Source organism: Apteryx mantelli, chromosome 2 (genome assembly GCF_036417845.1).
Source record: "Apteryx mantelli isolate bAptMan1 chromosome 2, bAptMan1.hap1, whole genome shotgun sequence".
NCBI classification, from domain to species: Eukaryota; Metazoa; Chordata; class Aves; order Apterygiformes; family Apterygidae; genus Apteryx; species Apteryx mantelli.
In genome coordinates this window covers 76,536,603-76,564,479 of record NC_089979.1, presented here as the reverse complement: position 1 = coordinate 76,564,479, position 27,877 = coordinate 76,536,603, and the positions used below count along the sequence as shown (strand labels likewise).

Below are 27,877 nucleotides of genomic sequence, written 5' to 3'. Positions count from 1 at the left end.
TAGATTATTGTTTTTGTTATAAATTATTTCATTTGAGGTAAAAATAAGCACTGGTGTAGAATGGCCTTTCAAATACCGCAGTAGTTTACCTGCTGTGTCAACATGTTTGAAAGAGAAGACATGTAACCCACATTTCAAAGGTCACAGTCCTGCTGCTCCAGGCTTCCAAAAATCAGCCTGAGCCAGCATACCAGCATCATGGCTGGCTGGAAGATTTGGTCTGTTTTGCTGGTTGCACTGTACAATTTCTGTCAAAGATGTGTTCCAAGTGGAATTTCAACACATGTTGAAATAGGTAAGATATGTTCACAGTTAGTTTTCCTGTGTTTTGAATTGCTTGCAAGGAAAAGTAAATTCAGGTTTGGCTGGAAAAAAAAAAAGAAGAAATAATGTTAGTGATGAACATTCCACCTTGTATTTTAACAAGCTGAATAACATAGGATAGATACAGAGTTTGTTTTTGGAGTTTCTACCTTAGCTGCACTGTTTTTGTAAGCAGGATCAGTGTGATTGCCTCTTTTTCCATCTTCAGAAATACAAGCATTATGTAACTGAATGTTTGTGTCTGCAAGTCTTACACAAGTATAGTTTGGTGGGAGAAATAGGGGGAATGCTTACCTTTATGCAAATTGCTGAATTGTTCTACTTAAATATAAACTAGAGATTAACACACAAATCATTTTTGGTAGCTCTGTTGAAAGCAGAGCCCTGTTTGTGTTAATTGTTTGTCATATCTGCATAAAGTAGATAAAATATTATACTGTATTTGTATCTGTGACTAACGTAATGAAAATTTTGTTCTGTGTCTCTTTCTGGTAGGTTGTTATCTGTAGCCGAAACAACCTAGATCTGTAGAGAATTGAGGAAAGAACTGAGTGAACATCTCAGTGGAGAAATATTTCTGTTTTGAATTTCTTATTTGCATCTGTTATTTTTTAAATCTGTTTTCTGCAGTGGTTCTTGTGAGAACACTCTTGGGCAGAATGAGATTATTCTGAAACATTGACTCATAACAAATTGTAACTGATAATTTTAATTATTTGTTCTTCCTTTTCTGGTTCTAAGTCTGTTTCTCAGCCAAACAGAAAATAAAACATACGAGGTGATCTGTATTCAGGTGGTCTTCTCAGGCTTTAAGTACTGAATACATGCAACTCTGAACAAGGTAAAAGCTGAGGTGATTCATGGAGTTCCTTTGCAAGGGAGCGGATACTCCGGAGCCTCCCTGGCTGTTGCACCTCTGGTCGTTGTCCTGCAGACGTGTGCTCTTCCTAACAATATGTGAAGACTCCCATAGAAATCAATAGGATAAGTCACACCGCCTGAAGTTAGGCAAATGCATAAATCTTTGCAAGCTCAGAACCCTAATTATTGAATATGAACTTCTGAAAACTTGAAGTAAAGGATTTGACAGGATACAGTGTGTTTGCAAGAACTATACAAAGAGAAACAAAGTCTTACAGATCTGTTCCAAAGGAGCCATTTTATTCTAATCAAGGAAGCATATTACAAAAAGCTTATACAAATTTAATTTAAAGATCTTGGTTGTCTAAAGAGTAGTCCATATATTTAACCACTGAGTCACAGTTTATGACAAATTTTGTTCATTTGTCTGAAAATGACATTAACTGGGTTCAGTTCTGATGCTGCTAAAATCAGTCCTTTTATCAGTGTGCAAATAAAAGTTGATGATGATAAGACATTGAAAGTTATTGCCAAATCCAAACATTGAATACTCCAGGAAAAAAAGAATCGTAAAAAAGGGGGAAAAATACCCCAAAGTAGCACCAAATTCTGTCCTGCACATACTCCCAAAAGTACTTCAAAGCGATTAAAAGTTCTGCCTGTTCAAAATGTTGATCACGTTCGGTGTGCTTGGCAGCACTTCGTTGTGTCCTACTTGCCATGGCCTCATTTTTGGGAGCAGCTTTGAGTGGGCAGGCTTTTCTTCTTGCAGGGGCCCCCTTCAGAATCAGCAGGATTCAGTGGAACTGTAAAGATCCATCAGTAAAATTCACTGTAAGGTTTAACTTGCAGAATCTGGGCCCATATGAATAATAAGTCAGGGAGGATGAGAGGTGGAAAAAATAAATTGCCAAACTGAGAATCTCAGACACTGGAAGCTACGATCTGTGTTGAAACATTGGGTCTTGAAACGATAGACTTTTTTTTTTCTTTTTTTTTTTTAAGTTATTCCTTTTTTGGTGCAAGATTGATCTTTAGCTTATCTTTAAAAGTATCAATATAAGGATGGTTTAGAACAACGGTGGGTAAAATTCGAAGTGAAAGTTCATTCAAACCCGCACAGTTTTGTCTAGATCTTATTCCAGAATGAGAATGGTTTTTTTTCAAGCTTAATTAATTTGGTATAGATCAAATTAAATTCAGCATATTCTGGGTTGTTTCAGTAGGGAAATCAGTCTTAGTTTATAAATAGCTCAAGTGATGAGTAAAACTTTGTGTGGGATGGTAAGAAGATAACTTATGCGTTTGTAGTTTCAACCCAGCAATTTTAGAGGCAACGTTCCTTTAAAAAATGTATTTTTAGAACACTATTAATGGATTATCCCTGGGATTTAACATAAATTAGAATGAGATTTCATTAAAAGTGATTAAGTGAGTTTGTTTCATTCTCTCATTTGATGCTCGCTTAGTAATTAGTTTGGCAGTAGGAATGTCTGTCTATTCAGTAAATAAATAGTGGCATTTACTTTGCTGACTTCACATTTTTGTTGTCTTTCATACATGTTAAATATTAATCAAACTGTTAAACTTTCAAGTTGATTCCAGAGGTACCTTTTGGAATGGTTAGGGCAACAGTGAAACTTAAATACCATTCACATGGGTTAGCTAGTAAAGCTGTACAGCTATGATACGTACTCAGTATATGCTGGGTGTGATCGGTGTTGGTTCATTGCTATAGCTCAAATCTGGCCATAAAGAGTCCCTTTTTTGTGCTGTGAGGCACTTCCATCTTTGTTGGTCAGTTTGGGAGCTGGAGAGTAGATAGAGACTGATGAGACCACAGTGCCCAGATGTGCCATGGAAACAACATTTCTGTATTAGATCCTTAGATGTGAAAAAATACCCTCTAATCCGTACAAAATTTTTTGGAGAAATTAAGTTTCGTATGCCTGTGCCACTTGGCTTAGATATGACGATGTGGTATATTCTAATTTTTGATAATGCTTCTAACAAAACAGAGGCCTAGCCACAACACTTATGAATCAATACTTTAATATGTTGTTTTTCAGCACATAGAGCTCTGGAATTTTTCAGTAAGCCTGAAGGGAATGTTAATTATAGACAGGTAGGAAGCATATTTTTGTTTAATTGTGTACACCTTTCTTGTGTGTGTTTCTCTGTCTGTCTCCTTGCCTTTCTTTATTATTTACTCTCAGTAATATGTGTATAATTTTTGTACCTAGAATGGATTTTTACCTTTTCTGCTGGAAAATATTTGATCCCTACTGAATAGTATTATAAATATTCAGTAATTACATGTATACATTGTGTGAGGTTCCATGTTTTTTTTTACTTGCATGTTTTGCCATCATCTTAAATCATACCCTCTTTGGGTAGTTATATTAGAAGAATCAATGGAGGACTTTTGAAAAGGTTACTTTAGTAAAGATAACAAAATGACAGTCAAGTTTTGAATTTAGTCCATTACATATATCATTTACCCCTTTTCTTGTTGATGTAAATAGTGTTGGTATGATTCAGAGGTTGAAAGTTAGCAGCCTGGAGGAGAGCACCTCCAAAAGGTGACCTCACCAGTACCTAAGTTAGATCATACCTTCCTAAAGGGTCATTCAGATTACAGTGTATACTGATTAGTTTAGTTTCACTTACAGGGTTGGGGTGTGTGTGGGGGGACGACGACGACACTTAAATAGTATATTTTACCAAGATAATAGTTGTATCTTGCTGGCAGAATTAAAATTTTACCTTTGATATTGACAGTGAACTGTGTTTCTGTGCCATGTAATACTATTCTGATTCCCTTTTTTCCCCATCCTTCCTTTTCCCAGTTGTTACTAAACCACCAAGATGCATTTCAGGCTGGGAGCATTTATCCTGATGCCTTTTATCCTTCAATCTGCAAAAGTGGTGAGAAAAGATTTTTAAGTCCAATATTATAACAACTTTATTGGTATGTGAAAATCCTATAGAATTTAGTAGGGTTAAAAAACAGTAATGTTGTAAAAAATGAAGCATGGCTATAAATACCTTCCTGAAATAACTTTCACCATTTTTATTAGTACTTTGAGCTCTTTTGTAGAACTTTATAACAGAATAATAGATTATAAAATGTTATTAGAAAATAGCTTTTTGGTAAATTTAACTATTAAATTTAAGATGTAGGGCAATTTGATAAAAGGTTGCTGTCTGATTGAATTAGGTCAGATTACTGAGTAGTGGCCTGGGGAAAAACTGAGAGAAAAAATGATCTTTTTAAGTCCTGGAGAAAGCACAGAGCTAACTTCTGTATTAGGAATTATTATTTTTTATCACATCAGTCACAAAGATGATAAAAGAATATTAAAAAAAAGAAATAGGACTTGGTGAAAAAAAAAGTGTTAATAGCATCTCAGCTTAAAGCCTTTCTTTTACAAGAGACAGCCTCTGCTGTCTCTTGCCTTATACTGGTTCCTGTTTGAAATTAATGTCAGTCTTCATTATGGTGCTTGCAGATCTAAAGAATGTATTACAAAATTAGCTCTCCATTGCAATAGCTGTAAAGAGTACGTCTTGACTTGCAACTCTGGTAGGTCAAATCTTGATTGTAATTGGCTTCCCCAGCAATTCAGGGACTATAATCAGCCAGGTAGGGCTTGGTCTGGGATTTTTGCTACCAAAATGGTAAATCAGGGTAGTGAGCAGTTGGCAAACAGGACAAAGACGGTCTGTCCTCTACCAAATAAGCTTTATGATGTATATGCAGGTATCAGAAACAAAGCAGTGACACGTGATTCATATTAGGATACCTGGCTGATGGATTGGTGAGATCTTACTGAAAGTCTAAAGGGAGTCTAAAGTATTGGGAGTAACTGGGAGTAATTGGGAGTCTAGAGTATGGAAGGAGATGGGTTATTTTAGTGGCTCATGCAAATTCAGACCCATTAAGTTCAAAGTGTTCGTAGGATCTTTGTTCTGTTTACCTTACCTTTTACATGTTTTTCAGCACTTTGCATGCTTGTGCCTCCACTTACCTCAGTGTTTTTTCTGCCTCAACTGCAAAATCCTCGTTTATCTTTCCAAGGACACTTTCCCCATCTTTTCTCATCTCCTGCTCTGCTTAGAGTCTTAAATCACACGGTGCAGCTAGACTTCTTGTTTCTCTCAGTCACAGGTTGCTAATGCTCGCTGTTAATTGTGCCAGCTACAGGTAACTTGGCTTATATCCTGGCCGGTAGGCTACCCCATCAGATTGACTAAAGGGGGACTCTACCTGTTGTTACATTGGGATGCTCAGAGCACTTCCAGACTGCCCCTCTGCGCTAGCATTTGTTGGCAGTCCTTGCCTCCTGTCTACCAGGTTCCCATTCCTGATCTTCTGTCTGGCTTTACTCATATCTTGTCCCAAACTTCAGTCTCCTGACAGACTGCTTTCTTGCCTCATTCTCAGGACTGATGTTCTCCTGGGATTTCTCCAGTTCTTGCCTTTAACACGACTTTTTCTATGTACCTCATCTTTCTTTTCTGACAGTTTTGTCTTCGGCTTATCCCAGTCCAGTGACCAGGGCCTATCTGCAGCCTCCAGCTTGCATTCCTTCACTAAAGTTGGGATTAATCTCACCTCATTTTATATTTGGGCTATTTGTTAACAATTTCTTTAGTCCATGGGGAAGAAATTGGTACCTCCACAGATCTGACCTGTTTGACTTAGTTGTCTGCCTTTGGATCAGAAACATTGTTTCCTGCCTAGACAACCAGTCTAGGTAACTAACTGCCATGTGGAAATCTCTACTCTGTGAATGTCTGCGGTCAGACAAAGCCCATACTGAGATCCTTTACTTTCTCTAATTCAGCTGCACTTAAAAGTGTCAAGGGCCCAGGAGGTAATTAAATCACTCACAGGGTCTGCTCTGGCAGAATTTGTGTTTAATATACCTTAATCTTCTCTGCGGTATCACACTTCTCTCCGAAGAAACACATTCTCTTCCTCCAGCTGTACTGACGATCCTAATAATCTATCTCTGGCTTACTTGCTTTCCCCAAGCAGGACCTACACATGTACAGAATTCAAAGTTGTGCTGCTTGGTCTTGTCACTTGTCACAACAAAGTTGTGCTACTTGGTATCAGCACCACTTTGCCCTCAGCTTTATATAGGCAAATTATTTAGAAATTTGTAGGCGTGGTCGCTGTCAGATCCAACATAATCTGTTCTGTATAAATCCAAGTGAGAGCAATAATTGATGTTTCAAAGGAAAAACAAATTCTTCCTGCCTTTGTCTTCCCTCCTGCTCCTGCTCTGACTGTATCTTGGCAGCTCTGCAATTCTGTTGAAAATGAGGAGGAGGAGGATGACCTTTCTTTTCTAATCCCTGAGGAAATGGATACCTGTCCTGAAGCATGATATTTTGACTTGGCTGCTATGTCCATCAGCTTCTCTGCTGTAAAATTTGATGCATTCATTAGTCACCAGCTTCTCTGTCAGCTCTGTGTATCCTCACCACTTGGGAGACAGTTTTTCATTGTATCATGCCTACTCACAGGCGCAGAGAAGGGAGAAGGCACAAAATTTTCAGATGCTTCAGACCAAAATCATGGCAGGTAAATCTAGTATCTCTTTTGGCAGTGTAAATCATACAAAAATAGGTCTCACTTGGCTCTTCTAACATATGCAAGAAATGTATTATCTATACAATATGGAATTGAGTAAAAGTCTGTGTTTAGTGATGGAGGAAAAACTTGTTTCTTTTGAAAAAGAATAAATACTGATATAATTTTGTTGCTATAGGAATATTCCATGATGTCTCTGAAGACACTCATTGGTCACCATTTCTCACTGCAAGTATTCACTACGTCAGAAGGAATTATCCTCAGCCTTGGGAAAAGGTAAGAAAATTTCCTTAGCTTTTGAATTTGCTCTCTACTATCTTCTTCACCTTTGCTTGCTGCCATCTTCTTCATGTTCACTTCTTGTTGCAATTTCATCCTTTGGGAAGTGCAGAAAAAATACATATTTTTTTTAATAAAATCTCTGCTGGCGTAGACTTAACTTGAAATCTTGTTTTCATCTTTACCAGGCAAAAAAAGTTATAATTTCCACATAAAATTTATTTATTATCCCCAGTGTGTTCCAATTCTTATGATACATTTCCTAGGTCCAGATTTTCAAATGTGGTTGGTAATTTTGGGTACTTATGTTACTGTCAGATCTGGCTGAGCATTTGCCACTTGAAAAATCAGGCTTCTTTTAGAATTCTCACTTGTGAAATCTTGGATTTAGTCCTGATTTGCTTTTGTTTCTGGTATATGAGCTACTTAGGAGAAAAGGAAAAGCAGGTTGTCAAAATTGAGAATGATTTTAAAGGTCATATTGTTTTTTTTTTTTTTCCTTACTGGAGAATTTGCCATGTCATTCCTGAACTCTGCTCAGGCGAATCGAAGGTTTGGAGCAGCAGCATTTGAGAGCACGCACTCTTTACAATGGAAAGAAATTTGCCTGCCTTTTGACTGGCCCTTGGTGATACTATTAACTTTCAGGAAGTGTCAATTCATCAAAAAACTATGATTCTATTACAATTTTTTAAGAGGTCTCTGGAACTGATAGTGATTCAATGCAGAGAAATCTTTTTTGAAGAAATGAAATGTTTGTTGTTGATAAATTTATTGTGAATAACTTTTCTGTTCCTAGGAACAAAATGAGTAACTTCATGCCTGGACTTTAATTAGGTGCTTTCACAGTGAACAGTGCTTGCACAGGAATGCCCTTCTCTCTTCCATGTGTCTTAGTGCAATATCCATGGTGGCTAAGGGGTTCACTCCTTGGAAGTGGAAGACTGTCTCTCCAATGCAGCAAAGCGCTTCACTACGTATCTAGCTTGAAGCACATGAGTTGTCCTGAAATCAGCCATGTGACTCTATGGCCTTGGACCATATGAAGTGCTTAAAGCTAGTCAGGTCACAAAATGTGCTCTCCAGCATCAAGAAATGAGTGCTCAGCACTTTGTTTTGTTAAGTCCTTAGATTGTAAGAGTTTATCAACTATATCATTGTATAAAGGACTACAATAAAATGCTCACCTCTTTTTAAAGACAGGCAAAAAATTTTTGGCCTTACCACAAGTGTATTGTTATTGTATAGGCTACAGAGAAGCTGGTGGCTTTCCTGTTTGGAATTGCTTCACATATGGTGGCAGATGTTAGCTGGCATAGCCTGGGCATTGACCAAGGATTTCTAAAGGCCATGGGAGAAGTAAGCTTATATTATTTTATTTATTGATCTGACTGGAGTTTTTGGAATTGATAGTTTGGCTTTGGGTCTGGTGGGGAGGGAAAAGAAAAGGTGGAGCCCAGTTCCAGGAAGATTTTCAGAGACATGATATCACAAACTTTGTAAGAACCAAGTTGGTCAGGTTAGGAAACTGTAAACTTCTGGGCTACTTGGACAATTTGTTTTTGCTCTTATGGTTGTATGGAAGGATGAGTAAAATTCATAGGTTGAGTTCTCTTGTTTTTGTCTTTCTCCAGATTGATTTTCATGGTTCATACTCAGAAGCTCACAATGTTGGTGACTTTGGTAATGTTTCTGTTTGCTCATCATAGGTTGTCCAATTGGGATAACTAGTCCACTGCAAAACTACAGTGGGTGATTCTGGCTCTTGTCCTATGGAATGAAGGAGCCAAGAATGTGTCATAAGGACAGTGTACTCTTGCTTTCCCCCATAGCTTGAGAAGCCCTGCTATCCCTGTCTGCATGCTCTATGCTCCATGTTTCAGAAGATGCAGTAGGGCGTATGGAAACTTGTGTTTAAACTAAAACACAGGCTGACAGATGCCAGAGGTTAAATTGAGTCAGTACTGTGATTTTAAATGTGATATCATTTTTCTTATTCTCTGGAAGTAGAAAATACGTAATATACTTTCGGGTGAACTGTTTATGTATTCTAAATGAGAAAGATTTGTACAACTGGAGTGATGCTCTGCCATATGAACATACATAGCATAGCCATAGAAATTATGCTGTTGTCCACAATACATACTTACGGTTTTGGTTGGTTGTGTTTTGTTTTTGTTCCTCCATTTGTAGGAGGAGATGTACTGAGTCAGTTTGAGTTGGACTTCAGTTATCTGGCGCCAAATTGGTGAGATAATGAGCTGAAGTAGAGATTAACTTCTTGAATAGCTATTTCTGCTTATTCTGTGTTCTCATTAAAAAATGATGATGGTTTCACTGTGTTTTAGTAAAATGCTATCATTCTTTTATCTTTCTTTATCTGTCTTCCAAAACCCAGCTGCTATTGGAATTTTACTGAGATTGGTATTTCTCATATGCATATTTATTCTTCCCTGCCTTGAGAAACTGGAAGGACAGAGGAAAGAAAAGTTTTACAATAGAAACACAGCAGGACAGATTAAGTTATTTATCTCAGGAGAGAATTGCATGTAATTATAGATAAAATGATAATTGAAAAAAGGTTGCTGGAATGTCCAAGCAATTGCTGAAATAACTCAATGACAATATCTCACCTAGATTTCCAGATGCTGCAGAATTCAGACAAGTTTAAAAAACATAAAAAAGAAGAAGCAGTTTCAGACATTTATTCACAATTTTCTTCTCACTTGCAGTTTTTAATTGAAGGAAAAAACTCATATGCCTTTTTTTTTTCCTGCTAATAAATCAGGTCATTTGAGTCTTGTTTTGTGTAAGTAGGGTGGAGTTCATCTAGGTATAGAAAGCCCAGTTCATTATCTAAGCTCTGGCACGGATCTGGGAAATGTTGAGGTAGGAAGGATGAATAATTTCTACTTCACCAGGAGTAGATTTGGCACAGAGGATAGTGGAGGACATTGTCCAATATTATGTGATCACAAAGCTGGGAATCCAGTGGAGGAAGTGTGGAAACTCCAGCAACAGCCATAGGAGAATCGCTCTACAGGTTTCTGAGTTTGAACTCAAACAGGAGGAGGGCATTATACAGAGAGCAACTATACCTACAATCATGGCCTTTCTGGTGTTTGTAAGTCTTGATATTCTTCTACAGTCTTTTGAACTTTACAGTATTACTAAGTTGTTGTTATTACATAAACTGAATTATATTTAATGAGATGATGTTGAAAGCTCTTGTTGTAATACGTCAGTCTTGTTTTTAGGTATGTACCTGTCAAAGACCTAGCAGCTATCTATCAGGAATTTTATGGAAGAGAGATCATAACAGAAGGCACAGTTATTGACTGTACTTACCTGCTGTTTCTTGAACTGTAAGTTGAATAGGTTTGTCTAGGATTTTATAAGTGAAACTTATGTAGGAAAATGATGATAATCCTATTTGAAATGCTAGTTCAGAAATTTAGGCATTGGGACCAGCAATACAAACTTCCTGCTAACCCTCCTAAACCGTAAGACACCTGAATTTTCAGAAGGGCTAGAATACAAATTGAGACTGTTTCATGACTGTTAAATTCATGATTACAACACAAACTCAGCATCTTAGGTGTTTAACAAGCCTATGTGTTAAACATATTTATGTATTTATGAGAAAACAGCTGTGTCTTGAAGGACTGTTGCATTTTGGCATCTTAGCAGTATAATTCTCATGTATTGAAGGAGTAGTATACATTCCTAAATAGATGGCTTGCTTACACTCCATGTAGCTCCTTTCAGGTCCAAGTATAATACATGGAGCTAGACCTTGAAACTCAGAGACTTTTGATCTTTGGCAATGTCTGCTTTTGAATACACTGAACAGCCTAGCTGTATTCTTTAGTTCAGTGAATTACCAGTGATCATACAGCATTTAAAAACACTGGGAATGGCCTCAAATTAAGGGCTGCAATAAAGTAAAGATTGTTACTTCTCACATTACAGCTCTTAAAAAAAATATATTAACAACCAACCAGGAAATTTTAAATGTTTTTGTTCTTAATGACCTGCATAGTATTTGCCATACTCAGGAATACAGAGGCCTTGAAAGGAACTGTTTAAAAAATTTAATGCTATTAAATGAAACATGTTTATCTTTGAAGCATTGTTATATATTTTTGCAGGCACGGAGAAAGGCTTGCTGTTTCCAAGGTTAGTTTTTTCTTTTCCTTATAAACGTGAATATAGAATATGAACACAGACTAAACCATCTTACTAAATATGTTGTTTGTCTCTTAGCTTTTTCCAACATATGCTAGTAAATCTCCATTTCTGGTGGAGAGGTTCCATGATTATTTCCTCGGAGGAGTAGATGACATGGCATTTTGGACAAACAATATTTTTGAGCAGACGAGCCATATGCTAGAAAATGGAACCAGGTATAATGGTGTTTCTGGCAATATGAAATGCAGTATTCAAGTTCTGACACCCATTTAATTTTTCTTCTGAAGGCAGGTCCTTTCCTAGAGCAGGTGCTGAACTCTAAATCCTCACTTGAAAAAAGGGATTTCTGTAACTGTCTTTTACCCAGGTGCGCAGGACAGGCCTTGAGTTTGCATTTGCTACACGGCCACACTGCTTTCTCCAGGCAAGACTTTGGGGTGGCCAGCTGATACTAGACAGGGAAAATTGGGGCATTTTTTAAGACATACTCAAGGGCATACTTAGAAGTTGCATAGCCAGGCCCTGAGGTGCTGCCTGGCCTGGCAGTTTCAACTGTGGCTGCACCTTGTGGCTGCTGTCATCAGCCAGCCAGGATGGTCCTTCCTAGGAGAGGTCAAACATTGCCTTTGGACACCGAAGGCAGATCGTATATATTTTCCTAGTGTTGAAAGTTCAGGCTTGAACTCAGAATCTCATATTTTTATAAAAATTCTGGCCCTGTAATGCTTTGGTACAAGTTTAACCTTACCTTAAATAACTTTGTAAGACTACAAGTGGAGGATTAATCCATCCATTTATATGGATAATGTCACTGCAGCTATTTTGGGAAATGGTGTTTGAAATACTGTGTGGCATAACCTGTTGTGTTCTTTGTTCCAAAGTGTCACTTTTAATTAAAAGTGCTTTACATTAACAGAATTAGCAGGATATGCTACAGTGAGTTTCATTTAAGGTTATATAATGGCATGTGATATTCATATAGATCCTAAATAATTCATCAAAGTCATTAAAATAAATATCAAAGAAGTTTCTAAGGATTAGAAGGGCCTCCTGAGAGAGCTGATGTCTTCTAACAGGAATCAGTAAGGATAAAAGTTGTATTTTTAGTTTCACTTCCATAGCGGGAAAATATTCAGAACACATTTTTAATATTTTCTTAGTGGCTGCTTCCTGCCTGAGAACCCTCTGTTTATAAAATGCACAAGGGAACGCAAGAACAACTACATGTAAGTATAGCCCTGAAGGTTCAAAGACTTACTGATGAGAGAATAGTCTTCCACTAATGTGGACATTGAAGCCATTGAAAATTAGAGGTCAAGACCTCTAGTTTTTTTCCACTTAGGGGGTAATCTTTGTGCTTGAAGATATATACTGGTTTATCTTTTCATGTGTGAACTTGAAATTCTCTTAACGTGAATAAACAAGGTTTATGCAGGGGAATTGTGCAGAGCCTGGGAAAGATGTTTACCTTCTGGCCTAAGGACAAGAATACTTGTCTAGCACCTGAAGTGCAAAGTCTGCACTCTCTATTTGATTGTGACTCTTTGTTCTGCTGATTCATGATTACACTTACCATACCTAACTTCTCTCCTGGTTTACATACAGCAATATAGAGCTCAGCTCAAATGTATGTATTCCTCTAACACACATCTTCCATGGCCATTTTCCTCTCTTTCTCAGAACATCTCTGTTGCTGATATTGGTGAATCAATCTAATTTTTACTGAACGGAAACTGCAAAGAGTTCTGTTTAGCTTGTAGAGAGAGCATAGATTATGTTTTGATTGCAATGATTCCTCTCCTCCACTTGAAGACTACAATTTAAGGATTGTACTTGTTGGCCAAGAATTATTCAGTGGGTAATTAATGAAACCTCAAGATCTCTTCAATCTGTTTAGGTAACAGAGATTCAGACTTCTCTTAGCCTCTCTGTTTCAAGCATTAGTGGTTCAGTTTGCAGCTTTTATTTCAGTGAGATTGGGACAATGGAGGGGAAGCATAGAACCACAGGAAGAGAGTGATGGGAGAGGAGAATGGTAATGGCAAGAAGTGATAAAAATCCCTTCGTCAGAGACAGCAGTGCATACTTTTAAATGGGTATGTTGAGAAAAAGAGAGGACATGAAAGTGAGGAGAATTTCTTTAAGGTCTGTCTTCTATTTTCTTATAAATGTTTTCACTGTCACTGAAAGCTGAAATGCTGTCCCTGCACAGATGAAAACAGCAGCAGTAACAGGAGCTATGTGTGTAAATGTGGTTATGAAAGCTCATGTTTTGGGGGAAGCCTCAGAGTGGGAAGCCTAATTGCTTTTATTCTATTTCTTTAATACTGTGAGAGATGAGCTTTTAGCTTCACGTTTTTACCTTGGCCAAAAATGTTTTCAGATACTGTGCATCTTAAACTAACACTTCACCAAAGTCAGTAGATTTGCAAAGGTTATAAATTGGAGTAGAATTCCAGTCAATGTGTAATGGTAATGGATTTATGTGTTGGGAAAGGGTAATTCTAAGGAAATGCAGGAAACTTCAGAAATGAGTGTAAAGTGCTAGAATGTTAGGATGCCGACAAGTTCGAGTTTCCTCTTTTTGAGGGAGGGAGTAAAAATTCATTAATAACTCTTAAAGGAGTTTTTCATACTTCTGTTTTGAAAATAATTTCAGTGTGTGAATTCAAGAGACAGGCATGCAAAATGAGTAATTTTGTATTCAAGAAGACTAATTTTCCTTTTTCTTGCATGTTGTCAGTGCTCCAAGAATATTGCTGGTGAGCAGAACACTCCAGATAAATGATGCTGGTGATGCTAGATTTTATAGATGTCTGGATACTTACCAAGTGTTAACTACCCATAAATCTCATGACTTTATTGGGGATTAACTGCTGTCTTTTGATAACTAACTTTATATATGGGAGAAATGGCCATCTGAATACATGCAATATAACTGTCTGGTTTTCTTAGTTTTGTCATAAAATACTCAGGCCATTAATTCAGTTGCATTAGTTGTTATTACTGCCTCCTTTATCTTAACAGAAGTAAACAATCCAAAAATGAACACTACAAGAATGCAACTTCTTCGCTTACAGTAACAATTAAAAAGAATATAAAGTACACAGAAAGAGGAGTTCACTTCAATATTCAATCCTGGGCAACAGTAAGTGAAAAGTGTCAGATGTGTCAGGTAAAATTCAGCTTTGTGTATAAATTGTTTTCATTTTTGTCTGGGATACTGCATGATGGAGCAGGTTCTCTTTATATGAATAGCAGCATCTTCATTTTGCCATAATTGTTAATCTGTATGCTTACAGGTACATCCATAAATACTAAATTATTTTATTTTGCTCATTTTGTAGAGAAGTTAGAGTGCATCTTGCAGTACCAAGCGTGACAGAATATATCTTTTGTATTTACACTTCAAAGAATCATCTGGTCACTTTTGGGAATTAAGAAGTTCCAGCAAAGCAGAGCAGTGAACAGTTAGTCAGTAATGCTCCATTTAGAGCGCAGAGATTTCTGTCTCTTTTGTAAATGGTGCATATGACCTGAGTCAGAGTCCACTTAGATGAATGTGAAGATTTCCACTGATGGTGGCTTGGCTTTTGTTGTGGTCCATACTGTGCTAGAGTTTCAGCCTGTGTTTTAACTATTCTTGTGTCTATTATTTTTCTTTCAGAATTCCCTCCACTTCATAAACCAGGCTTTTGCAACAAATGTCTGGAGAGTGTTAGCAGCCGCACATAAACAGTCTTCTAAGCACATCTCCAAGCCAGCAGCATCATATTTTTTGACTTCACCCTATGCTAGACTTGGATGGTTGGTACTTTTTTGTCTAATCTCCCTCTTCGTTTCTGAAAACTTCAGGCAGCCATCAAAATATTATTTTTAGTTCTTTGGATACTCTTTAAGGGTAACAGCCCAAATCAATTAGTGGTGCAAATCTGGCTGAGTGGCTTAGATTGGCTGGCCAGAACTACCAGTTGACACATAGGGCCTTTTTTCTTTCAGACATCAGTATAAGCCTCACTGTGTCAGTACTGACTAAAATTATATCCAAAACAAGAATTCCATTCAGATGTGAAATCTAGTCAGGTAACCTCATTCTTTGAAAAAGTTGTCATGTCATTTTTTGTCACTTTCCTCCTTAGTGAAGGATATCAATGCTCTATGTGCGATCAAGCTCAGAATAGAAGAAACAAAAATTCAAAACAACTTTGGCTCTAGTTCTTAACAATGTAGGAACATTGTTACCTTTTTTTGATTATTGTTTGATGGTTGTATGGAATTAATTGTCTGTCCTGGGTTGATTGCTGATGATGCCTACTGATTGTTCTTGGAAGCACTAAAAGATTAGTAGGGAATTCGAAGATGGATTCAGCACACAGAATGAGGCATATTCTCTCCTTTCCAGAGGGATTCTATCCCTATCTGTAATAGGTTGTAATGCAATCTCAGCTGGATTAATGGAAGCTGAACCTTCAAATTCTGATTTTATTTAGTCCAAGAGAACAAAAATCAGTTATATAATATGAAAAATGAAGTGTATATTCTTAGAAAAATAGGTGGGGAAAGGCAGGTCTTGGCTTACCTGAAAGAAGTAGAAGTACTTACTTTCTGCTAATCTAGTGGTAGTCTGGCAGCTAATGCTGTGATTTTGTTGACTTACTTGATACACAGGGCAATGATCTCAGCTGACCTAAACCAGGATGGATATGAAGATCTGGTGGTTGGTGCACCAGGGTACAGCACATTGGGCCATGTGCAGATAGGACGGGTATATATAGTCTATGGCAAGCAGTCAGGTTTGCCTCCAGAGGACATGGATCTAGATGAGAAAGCAGACCAAGTACTAGAGGGTCATCAGGTGAGGGGCCAAATCAGGTATTTGTCGCATAACATTTTTTGCCTGAATATGTGGTAAATTTTGGCTGATCAATAGTGTCGTTAATATGTGTGAGGGTTATTCTTGAAATACACCTCCTGGTCAAAGGCTATCGTATGCATTTCAAGAAAAATAAGTGTTACTTAAGTCACAGGAACGATTAAAGCAATGGTGACCTGTAGGTTTACTTTTTCACTGTGACAGATAAATGGGTATTAGAAAACAATAGACCCTTGACTGAAACTGAGGTAGTCTCTGTAAATGACAATATAGCTGGTTTGGTTCCTTGCATGTGAGCAAATGATGTAACTTTCCCCTCTTTTTTCATATAAAACTATTCCATGTGAGTTTTAATTCCATGAAAGCTGTTGGAGTTTTAATTCTGTGAAAACTGTGTTTTTGATTAATTGATGACTTCTTGCAAAATCATTGTTTGTCTTTACTAAGAGTACACATTATTTAAAAAAAAAAATGAAAAGAGAAAGCTGCAATTGGACAAGATGGTGATTGGCTTGTAACTGAGAAGCAGGATCAGATGATCTTGTTGAGTAATAAAGATGATCCTATGTAGAAAGTGTCTTTATTCACAAAGAGGAGAATAGAGAGATATGAGATACATTTCCTTTTAATCTGTCTCTGTGATTACAAACCGTGGAGTAACAGCTGTTCTCTTTAAGAGAGTGTTTTAGTAGTTCACAGTTATAATGCTATTAACAACACAGATCATAAGCATAACCTCAATGGTGCATTAGATTGAGAAGAAGAAATAGCACAGCAGTGTCATATTGTGTTCAATTATCTTATATTTTAACTCCCTCACATTCTCAGACAGAACAGTCTACTCCCACTTTGTATGTTAGTATGACTCTTACTACTTGGGAGAGCAATGATGTTAAGAAAAACTTAAGAATTTTTGAAATAGATTTTAATCATCTCTTCTTCCAGTTCTTCCCTGTGCTGTGATTGCAAGTGTCCATTAGCTTTTGAAGGTAGTGTCTTTAAAACATCTGTTATTTTCATGAGAGCAGTCCCTCTTCTCTTAGCCTTCAGGCCGGTTTGGTTCTGCCTTGGCAGTCCTGGACTTCAATGATGATGGAGTGCCAGATCTGGCAGTTGGAGCACCTTCTGTAGGATCTCAGTTTCTCACTTACAAAGTAAGACCCTATTTTTTTTTTACAAACAGGATTGTTTTTATTGATACATGTTACACAGAATAATGAAATGAGAGAAGAAATTTCTGTTGTTAGTCAAGGTGACATTATAATATAAACACAAAAATTTATAACCTGTGGGTGCTTTTACTAGATCAATGACAGCTATCTGTATGTTGGTGGCTTTTTTTGCACATAAAGATTCCAAATCAGATTGCAACTTTGTAGCACTGATATGCTAGAAACATAAGAAGCCTTTCAGGAAATACAAGTGCACCACTTTTATTTAGGAACAGAGAATCTGGAAGGGACTTCCTGGCTCAATGAGCTTTGTCATCTGCTCTCAGAGGCCAACAGATGAAATCTAAAATGTGTTATGGCCCCAGACACACATGCTAACATAATCAAGTTACAGAGCCTTAATGAGTTGCTGCCTACCAGCTGAGCCATTTAGTGGTGTCTGAGTATTCTCAGCCCACCCCAATTGAGAGGCAAAATGTGTCAGTTTAAACCACTTCTGTTAAGCTTAAAGCTCTTTAGAATTTCATCCTAACTTAGCTGCCTAAATGGAAACACAAGTGCTTCTATGTAGAACCACTAGGTTGGAAAATTGCATGCTTCTGTTATGACTGGCACCCTGTGCATTGCATTAAGTAATTGTTATCAAAATTTGAGCCACCTGAATGTTTGTGTAATGAAGGTAATACACAGTATACTGTCTTTGCTCCTTATCCAATGTATGATGAAAATGTAATTCTCTGCTGAAAGGAGCATGGTGACATTTTTGTTTCATAAGTCTAGTTTGTTGCCTGGTATCCGCTACAGCATGGGTATTTTTAGGCTTGGGGTGGAAAGACAGTACTATGAGAAGACTGATAGAAAAATGCAGTTGTGTTAATAGCCTTTGGAGGGTTGTTTCACTCATTTGTGCTTTGTCTTGGATTTCATACTTGGTCCTGGCATGGAGATGCTCTCATGCTGTTTTTGCTTTTCCCACTATTTAGGGTGCTGTATATGTGTATTTTGGCGCTGAGGGAAGAGGCTTGGCATCTCAACCAAACATTACCATAACTTGTCAGGTATATTGATCAGGCTAACACAGGGCTGCATTAGCAGGAAATGAGGTAAAGGGGAATGGGTGGCAGGGCTGTGGTCTTAAAGAACAAATGTTAAAAGCAGCCTTTTAATTGGAAGGGAATATAGATGTATCATTGGGGATGGTGCAAGCAGGTACAGGTTGTTTAGGTTGTTTGTATGTGGGAAAGCCTTCTGTACTCCAGTGCAGGGGAGGGAGCAGGGTGAACAAAAGGATGGCCAGCCCTCCAAAAGTAAACACAACTAAAGTGAGAGTATGAGAGGCTAGTTTGATCACAAATAGACAAAATTAGCTCTTTAGAAGTAATTTGCAGTGTTTTCAGAATTGGTGGCTTAAATTGCATTTCAAGCTTGAACTGTTTCTTGCAGTATTCCTACTGTAACCTTGGTTGGTCCCTCCTGGCAGCTGATGTTGATGAGGATAGAAGTGCTGATCTGGTTGTTGGCTGTCCATATGCGCCTGGTGGTGGGCAGCAGAGAGGATTTGTGGTTGCATTCTACTCTTATTTCAACAGAAGTGGCCAAGGTAGCACCTATTGAGTAAATTAACCTTCCCTTATCTTATATAACTATTTTTTTGTTTGTAATTAATCATAGGATAATTCAGGTGGAAAGGGACCTAAGGAGTTCTCTAATCCAGCTGCCTGCTCAAAACAGTTATGAAGGGCAGACCATGTTGCTCTGGGATTTATCTGGTCAGGTCTTGAAAACCTCCAAGGATGGAGACTGCACAGCCTCTCTGGCCCCCTGCTCAGCTGCGTGGCTGTCCTTGTGAGGAGAAAAATATCTCCTCATAGCCAGTATGAACCTCTCTTTTTTTCAACTTACACTCATTATCTCTTGTCCCCTCACCATCTGTGGTGAAGACTGAGACACAGAGAGAATGAGTATCTCAATACACTGTGAAAAGCCTGGCTCCATTTTCTTCATAACTTCTTCATAGGTACTGGCAGACTGCTGTTAGGTCCTCTCAAAGCTGTCTCTTCTCCAGGCTGAACAAGCCCTGTTCCCTTAGCCTCTTCTAACAGGGCAAGTGCTCCATCCCCAACCATACTGGTGGCGCTGCGCTGAACTTGCCCCAGTTTATCAACATCTTTCCTGTATTGGAAGTCCAGGGTCTGATACCGTGCCATTTGCTTTTCTTATTCCTATCAGGATCTTGAGGTCCCCTATTTCATGGCCACTACAGTCAAGGCTGCCATTGACTACCGCAGCTGTGTCTCACGTCTGGTTGGTCCATGCAGCACCTCTATCAAGAAGTCTTCTTGCCTGCATGGGTTTTGCCATGTAGCTCTTTCGGCAGATATCAGCAAGGTTAAAGTCCCCCATAAGAATGGGAGTCTGTTATACAGAGACTTTCTTGGTGTCTTTTGTTTTTATTTCAATTCTCTGTCATGAAAAACTGAACAGCTGTGTCAGGTTCTTGAATGGTTTATGTTCAGTAGTTCTTCTCAAAGTTCATTTAAAGAAATTTCATTAAAGGGTTAGTCTTTAATAAATGTCTGATGAGTCAGATGAAAAAGCTTTTAATTTTTCCTTATTTCTGAGGAATTTAACTTGATATCTGACTAATAAAGGTAATTCTAGAAATGCTAGTGTCTTGTGTGGTAAGGAACTACTTTTTCCTATACTATTGTCAATATCCTAAACTATTATACATGCTGTTTAATGATATGATCATTGATTCTGATTAGTGAAAATTTATTGTAAATAGAACTGTATCATAGGAATGTAGGTAGTGAAATCTTCCAGCTAAGAATTTAGACACAGATGTTTAATGTATTAGGTGAACAGTTTTGCTAAAGTCACTTGTAAGAGCTGTTTGGTCCTTGGGCAAAACTACAAATGTGTGAGAAAAAACTAAATGGATGACTATATGAAAGTAAAGAAGGAATGAATTCAGCTGCATATGGGTGATACCAGAAGGGCTGACTAGTCTTTCTTGGAAGCTTGCAAATGTACCATGAATTTTTATCATTCCAGGAGCTCCTTCATGTGGCCAAAGGGGAATGCTACAAATGAATACAGCTAATGGTTACAGGTGATGAGGACTGTTATGAAAGAGGGAGGAAATGCTACCTGCAAAGCTAAATAAAGTTAATAGGGGGTGGGAAAGGATACACAGCTATCCAAAGCCTCATTAGAATAACTGAGATTTCCAATAACTCTGGTTTTTTCACCTTATTCCACCTCATATAAAGTTAGAAACCACAAGGGAAACGGTTTTTAAATTTCAAAACACTGCTGACTGACATTCTTGCAAAATCAAACACAGAATCAATGATCTGAACTAAAGCCAGGATTATTTGAAATCCCTTCCCTTTTCCCTTGAAGAATTACAAGTTCTGGTAAACAGTTTCAGTCTTGTCCTGTCACGCAGAACTCATCAATTTAGGGCAGGCTTATCTGGTAGCTTTTGTATACTTGCTTCTAGAAGATGAAAGCTTCCTGTAGACTTGCAGTGATTTAGAAGCCAGCTGCACTGAGTAAAGGCTTTCACCAGCCAGTATAGCTGCATGTTGAGTATTGTTTTACTATGCCTACACTGAAGTTAGCAATAACTGGTTCCACATCATGGACAGTATAACTTTACTTAGAGAAACTTCTGTTTGTAGAACAAAAGGGTGGATGGTTCTGGAGATTGTTAATAGATTTTTGTATGCCAGGGTACCTCCAGATTTAATTCGTATTTTTTTGGTCTGTCAGGTCTGCTCTCAGTAGAGGATGCCAACTGGATGGTGAAGGGGGAAAAAAACTATGCCTGGTTTGGATTTTCACTTGACAGCTGTCAGTTGGAGAACATAACATTACTGCTGATTGGTAGCCCTACATGGAAGAGTTGTGTTGGGTGTGTTATATACAACTGCTTTCTTTTTCTTCCATCCTGCCCAACTTCTCCTACACTGGTTAAGACTGGTAATAGATTAGACTTCCTGCTTTTTAGAAAGATTCCTCTTTGGTCCTACTTAGAATATTTTTATTTAATTACCATTTTTACCCTCTCACCCCTCTTCATTTATTTATACAGAAGGTCTTTGTTATTTAGAGGCATATAAGAATTTGTGGGGTTTTCCTGGGGAGGGGGCTCAAAAATGCTAACAATAAGCATGCCTAAAATATCTCTATAGTTACCACTTACTTTGAGATAGTATTTTTAACAGCAAACCTAACCCAAAAATGTATTGGGTGATGAGGAAATGGAAAGACAGTCAAAGTCAGTGACCTAAATGTCTTGTATCTATCTAGTTAAAACAAGAATGAGAATTACTAAAATAGATTTCTAGGACTTTTGGCAGCCAGTATTACACTAAGCTAAAAGGGGAAAATATTTTAAGATAAGAAATGCTGGCTGAATCTGTAAAATATGTGTGTTGTTACATACCAACATTATTTTACATTCTAATCCAAGCTGCAACCCCTTCTCATCGGATGTCAGACAGAGTGTTGGGAAGGTGTATGGCTATAATCCCCCAAGCACAGAACGCTGGTTTGCAGTAACTGGAGACAAGGTAGGGCTTTGTCTGTAGTATGGAACCTTATGAATGACTGAAATCAAGTGCCATTCTGTGGAAGTGACACAGGTGTTTTAAAATCTAACAGGATATGGGCAGGATGGGTATGTCTCTCGCCAGTGGTGTAGTATCTGTAGCTGGGATCACAAGGACCGTTTTGGTGGTGGGCGCACCTACCACAGGTATGTCATTCTGAAAATTGGAAACTACTTCTGCTTTGGGTTGTCTGTTTCTGAAAGGTATGAGTGAAGGACAGAAACAAAGTTAACAGTTAGAAAAGGGACCTTTTAATAGCCTTTTTTTTAAAATTTATAAATAATCACTATGAGATTCTTCTTGTGATCGTCTGCAGATGCCTTACATTTTTCAGTCTTCTGTACTATAGAGCTTCAACTTTAATGCTTTCTTTTTTCTTCATGGAATTAACTTCTATTAAAAGCTTTATTACCTTGCTTTATTTATTAATTATTTATGAAACAGTGATTTGCTAGTAGACTGCATATTTCTTGGAATTAAATGACACGGTATTTTGTCCTTACTATAGGATTAGGCAGTAAGGAATTACGTAAGTCAAAATGTACAACTCTAATATCTGTCCTTTAACTTGCATGAGTTTTTCCCCGGCTGCTATTATTAAGAGATTGTTTCTATGCTAATTTGAATTAATGTCATATAACCTTTGATCTTGTTTCAAAAATTATATTAATTTTGTTCATGTTATGTAATGTCAGTATTACTCGCTGTCAATGCATTACAAGTACTAAGCCTGAGTTCCTATTTCTGATGCTTTTTTTCTGTCACTTTGTTTTTTCTCAGACAGCCTTTCTAGGATTTCGTTTATATCCTCAGTGCTGCGCCAAGCTGGATTGGCTCTGATGTATGATCTGACAGACAGTGCCAAGCCTTCTTTGCTCAGCATTTTCAGTGGAGACAGAAGGTTTTCTCGCTTTGGAGGAGATGTATACTTAAGTGACCTGGACAACGATGGACTAGGTACAGCTTAATGAATCTAGATTACAGAAGTGGCATGTTTTACTTTTGGCAATGGGAAGACTGGTCACCTACATATTCATGTAAGCGCTAACCACAGTTGGCTTTGTCAGTTAACTTGTAAAAGTATTCCATGGTGCCTTGCAGGGAGGCACTCCTAAAATCCCAAACAATTTAGGCACAGATTGAAACATTTTAACTACCGTCATTAATAGGAACTGTGGTGTCTAGAGGTCTGTAAATGCCAACTCTTTTGTGGCTTGGTTTAGCATTATTTCATTTCTGGTGTGTTATGTTGTCCTGTGATAAATATTTGCAGATGAAATGATTGTGACATCCCCACTGCGAACTAATGATATCACCACAGTACTGTTCGGCGGAACAGCTGGCCGTGTTTACATTTACAGTGGAAACCAGATGACTTCAGGGAATGTGACAGGTCATTGCAAATCATGGATATCTCCCTGTCCTGAGGACTGGGTAAGAAAACCTAAAAGTGACATCAGGAGATTAGGGCATAATGACAGCTAATTAATTACATCCAGTGAAAAGAGCTGACATCTTCAGATTTGGTTTCAGAAAACTGAAGGTTACTCTCATTTCTGAATCTGTGTCATTTGGCCACTCCTGTTCATTCTTGAATTACTTTGTTGTTTAGGAGCCAGGGTTATTGCATTAGGTTTCTATGCTGTAAGCAATGTGGTTCTTTTGACCCCCTTACTTTTTCTTCCTTTTTTTTTTTTTTCTTTCCCCCAGGCACAATATGTCCTGATTTCTCCTGAGGTGAGTAAACAGAAGACAAACTGTTGAGTTCTAGAAAGGAAGAAGTCACACTTTAAAAATCAGAAATATTATAACAAGCAACTTTATTTTATAGGAACAATCAAGATTTGGGAGTTCTGTTATCACTGTGAAATCTGAAAGAAAGGTGAGAAAAATAAATGCTGCTTTTTGCTTCCTGACATCTTTCTATCTATCTATCTCACTTGCGTATACTAGTCAACAGCTTACATATCCTGTTTCTTTTGCTTTACATAGTTAGTTGATCAAGTTTCCCTTTAAGTCATTCTCTGAACTGATAATTAAAAACATTTCATAGGTTGATGAACAACAGAGTTGTCTAAATTTTGGTATCTGACACCTGGATTGAAAGAGATCACTTTAAACTGGTGTGAAATCTAAACTAGTTAACAGTTTGCTGAAAGGTGTCTCAATAAATAACGTACAGGTGCCAACTCAGTCCCCTGCTTTACCTGTTCTAATCAACCTGTATGCAAAGCTGGTGCTCAGCTATGGTGTAAACCAGGCACCTAACCATCTCCCTCAGTTAATATTATGCACGGGCTTGCTGTCCTAGCTGTCACTTCCAATGAACGCTCTTCATATGCCAAGTCCTTCAAAGCCTAAAAAGGCCTGGTTTCTACCTGAATAAGTTTGGATGTCTTTTTGTACCTCTGTTTCCTTGTTTTCCTGAGAAGTCCTTTATAATTATCATCAAAAGTCAATCCCTACTTTTGTATAATGCAGTGAGGAATCTCTCATTTCTTTCAGCTTGAAAGTTGCTTAGTGCTTGTCCAACTCAGTGGACTCCAGTATTCCACTTTCTTTGAGATACTGGTGTGAGAAAGCCTCAATACTAGGCTGAAGAGATGTGTGACTGCTCTTCAACAAATGGTATTTGACTGTTTGCTGTTAAAACATGCACTGGAGAAACACCTGGAAATGCAAATATGTCTAAGCTAGGTTAAGGTGCAGTTTTTCATAAGCCAGCACCTGAAACAAAGACATCGCTGATGGTTTCTGCATGAGTGCATGTGAGGCAGTTTTCCAAGTAATTGTGTCCCTTTGCTAAGGCACCAATTCAGTCCACACTCCAGCCTTATCTGTATTAATCTTACCCCTGCGAGTTTACACTGGCAAGAGATTTATTATTTGGCTGGTTCCAGCTTTTTCCACTTCACTTCCCCAAATAAAATAGTCTTTTTGCCAAGATTGTTTTGTTAACAGCTGTTCTGGTGAGGCAGTTTGCTCTCCCCTTCCTCATCACCTTTTTGTATAACATTAATGATATGGACAAATCTGGTGTCTCTCAGGGAAGTGTGCACTTGCAGTTGCAGTTTGCTAACCTTTATTCTGTATCTATCTCCACAGAAAGAAGTTGTAGTGGCAGCAGAGAGAAGTTCAGTGAAAGCTCGACTTGGTGGAAGGCTTTTTGTCTACTATCTCTAAATATTCATGACAGTCTTTAAGACCAGGCCAATGCTGGTCTTTTATTGAAGAATCTATATAGTATCTGTGATACTTTCCTTAACCTATACAAACCAACACCGCATGACAGCAAGATGCAATAGGTAGATGTTAGAGTCCCAGACATTATCAAAGGAATGATTGATGGTTGTTTTTTAAGTGACAGGGAATATGAGCATCATGATGGTTTGACATACAAACCAGTCAAAGCTAAGTAAGTCAGGTTAGAGGGCAGATTAACTTCACAGTCAGTGGTAGCATTTCTTGACCTAGAACAAGCAAGCTGGTCTGAAAACTTCTAAGAGAGTGAAAGGAGCCGGAGGATGGATTTGGTTGGCCATATTTGGCTGTATAAGGAATGGTCCGGTGCTTGTGTCAGCCACAGCCCTTGTTAACAAGTCACTTTCACATATGCTATATACTACACTGCATAAAGCAAGTAATAAAATTAGCAATTCACTGTGCTATTGCTTGCCCAAACTGTAGAAATCCCTCTAAGCCACCTTACCTTATACACCCCTCTGCAATAAACTCTCACAGCAGCACGCAGCACACATTGTCCACCTGTCCTCCCTAGTCAGATGCTGTGTTCCAGCCAGGCTGCATGAGGGACAGATAGGGAAGCAAAGGGGACAAAGCCCACCTTCTAGTGGCAGATGTCTTAAACTGGCTGCTAGTGACCACACAAGGCTAACAGACCTCCAAAGATCAACCAGCTGAAGAGATAGCAGCTGTATACCAATGAAGAGATGCTCACTTTTTAGTTAAATGCTTCAAATAAGGGAATTAAAGAGTGGTCAGTATACCTTTTTGTAGCAGAGGATCTGCTTTTGTGCCTTACCCACCTTGGACAGAATCATTCCTTAGCTGTGCTGCTTGTCCCTGCCCCTGGTTTACAGGTAGGTGTCTTCAATTTCTGAACTCTGTCCACCAACCATCCTTTTCCATTTACCTTGCAAGGCTCCATCCACGGACTGAAAATGATGATATACTTTCCCTGACTGCTTCAAGTTATAACTTCAGTGCCCCAGACCACTTCCTAAATCATTTACTGGTTGGGTCTGAGTACTTTCTTGACACAATCAAGATAGAGTTCACCCTCCATTCCTAGGGATATAGACAGTGATTCTAAGACATCAGAAATCAGTGTCAACATTATAAGCATGGAGGAAGGGCAGCTCTAAGCCAGACATATATGGGTGGGAGAAGGAGGTGTATGCCAGACCAAAGAATTGTCTCTGCCAAGTCTTGAGGCCCACATTAAGAGTGTTGAACAGCTGGATTCTCCCAGGGAGAACGTATACAAGATTGGATCATTTTTAGAAAACTCTCTTGTTATCACACTTATAGCTGGGACTATTGTGAGACCTGTTCTTTATGCTTTCATGTAAAATTCAGTGACTATAACAACGTAGAATTGTGCTTTTATTGTTAACAGCATTGTCTTCAGCTAATTAACACTAATTTTGTATGATGCAGGGTAATAATATATGCATCGATACGGAATCAAATAACTTAAGCAGCAATATGTGATGTTATTATTATCCAGGCTAGTCCATAGAAACATATGGATATATATTTTCTCTCTTGCCTCCTTCACAATAAGGCATTATTTTTTAAGTAAGTCAATGGCAAAGCACAGAATTCTAAAGGCTGTACTCCAAGGATGACATATCTCAACTTACCTTCTTAGGAATTCTCTCTCTCAGGGAGGTTGTCTTTAAAACAAAAGATGACAAGCTGAATATTAGCTTGATGCATGATGTATTTTCTGACATGTATTTTGAGGATAATCTATTTAACTTGCCCAAATAACAAGCCTAAAAACCCTGAGAAATCTAAACTTTATGAGAGAAGTAACTGGGAGCACAGTACTTACCTTACTAATCTGTGAAAAGTGGTGTGAGTCAAAACCAGTATCATATTTACAAGGGCAGAGTAAAAAGAAGTTTTCCTTTTTTAAAAAAAATTGCTGATACCAGTATTTTTTGTAACAATTCCATTCTGAATATATGGCCTCCACTGGATTAATTTTTTCCCTGTATGATCTCAGAATATTTTTATTCCACATGAATGCATTTTGGTTCCTTGTTAGAAAACCATTAAACACTTGCATATGTCTGTGGAGAGAAAGGCAGTCTTGGAAAAGAACTAGTGTCTTTCTCTAAATGCTTTTATTGTGCTTTAAGTTAGTTATGTAAAGAGTCAATACAGTTCACAGAAACCTCTATCTGCACAGAAGACAGAGCTTCAGAAGCATCAGTGAAAGCTTCCCATACAGCTGCACCAACACATTTCAGTCCTGGCCTAATGCAATTGCTACTTGGCTGAAAACAGCACCTCTGTCCCTTCACTCACTTATCAGCCAAGGTATGTGAGCCATTGTTTTTTCCACTAGACTGCTCTGTTTCTAAGTTGTTTAAATTTCTACTTGCCAAGCACAAAGCCTGCAACAGAGTTCAACTACAAATTCAAAAAAAAAAAAGCATTATAAACCCCATTAATTTTATCACCATCTTCTGCCTTTTATACCTATAGTTGAAGTCACATCCAAAGCAAGAACAACTGTTTGGTAATAATTAAATACAACATATTTTAACCATACTAAGATTATAGACCTGCATAATATTAATTTCTATACACCCTTTCATTTCCATTTTTTACTTGTCAGGCCCAAGTCAAAATGTTCACAGCTACAATTTTTGTCTTTTCAGCCCCTGTTAAGTGCAGTGATTTATCTGGTGGCACC

At 38.0% G+C, this 27,877-nt stretch overlaps 1 protein-coding gene across 1 annotated transcript; it reads left to right on the top strand.

Moving 5' to 3' along the window:
* Positions 1–50: 50 nt before the first annotated feature.
* GPLD1 (glycosylphosphatidylinositol specific phospholipase D1) lies at positions 51–27,222 on the top strand. The gene is made up of 25 exons (XM_013941186.2): positions 51–295; positions 3,255–3,310; positions 4,035–4,113; positions 6,969–7,066; positions 8,318–8,428; positions 8,704–8,752; positions 9,263–9,317; positions 10,327–10,434; positions 11,221–11,248; positions 11,336–11,475; positions 12,421–12,486; positions 14,288–14,408; positions 14,928–15,067; positions 15,929–16,115; positions 17,177–17,287; positions 18,289–18,363; positions 18,749–18,905; positions 21,086–21,227; positions 21,789–21,888; positions 21,980–22,073; positions 22,708–22,884; positions 23,201–23,361; positions 23,638–23,664; positions 23,759–23,809; positions 25,033–27,222. The coding sequence occupies exons 1-25, from the start codon at positions 199–201 to the stop codon at positions 25,108–25,110; spliced, it is 2,508 nt and encodes an 835-aa protein (XP_013796640.2). The 5' UTR covers positions 51–198; the 3' UTR covers positions 25,111–27,222.
* The last annotated feature ends 655 nt before the right edge of the window (positions 27,223–27,877 follow it).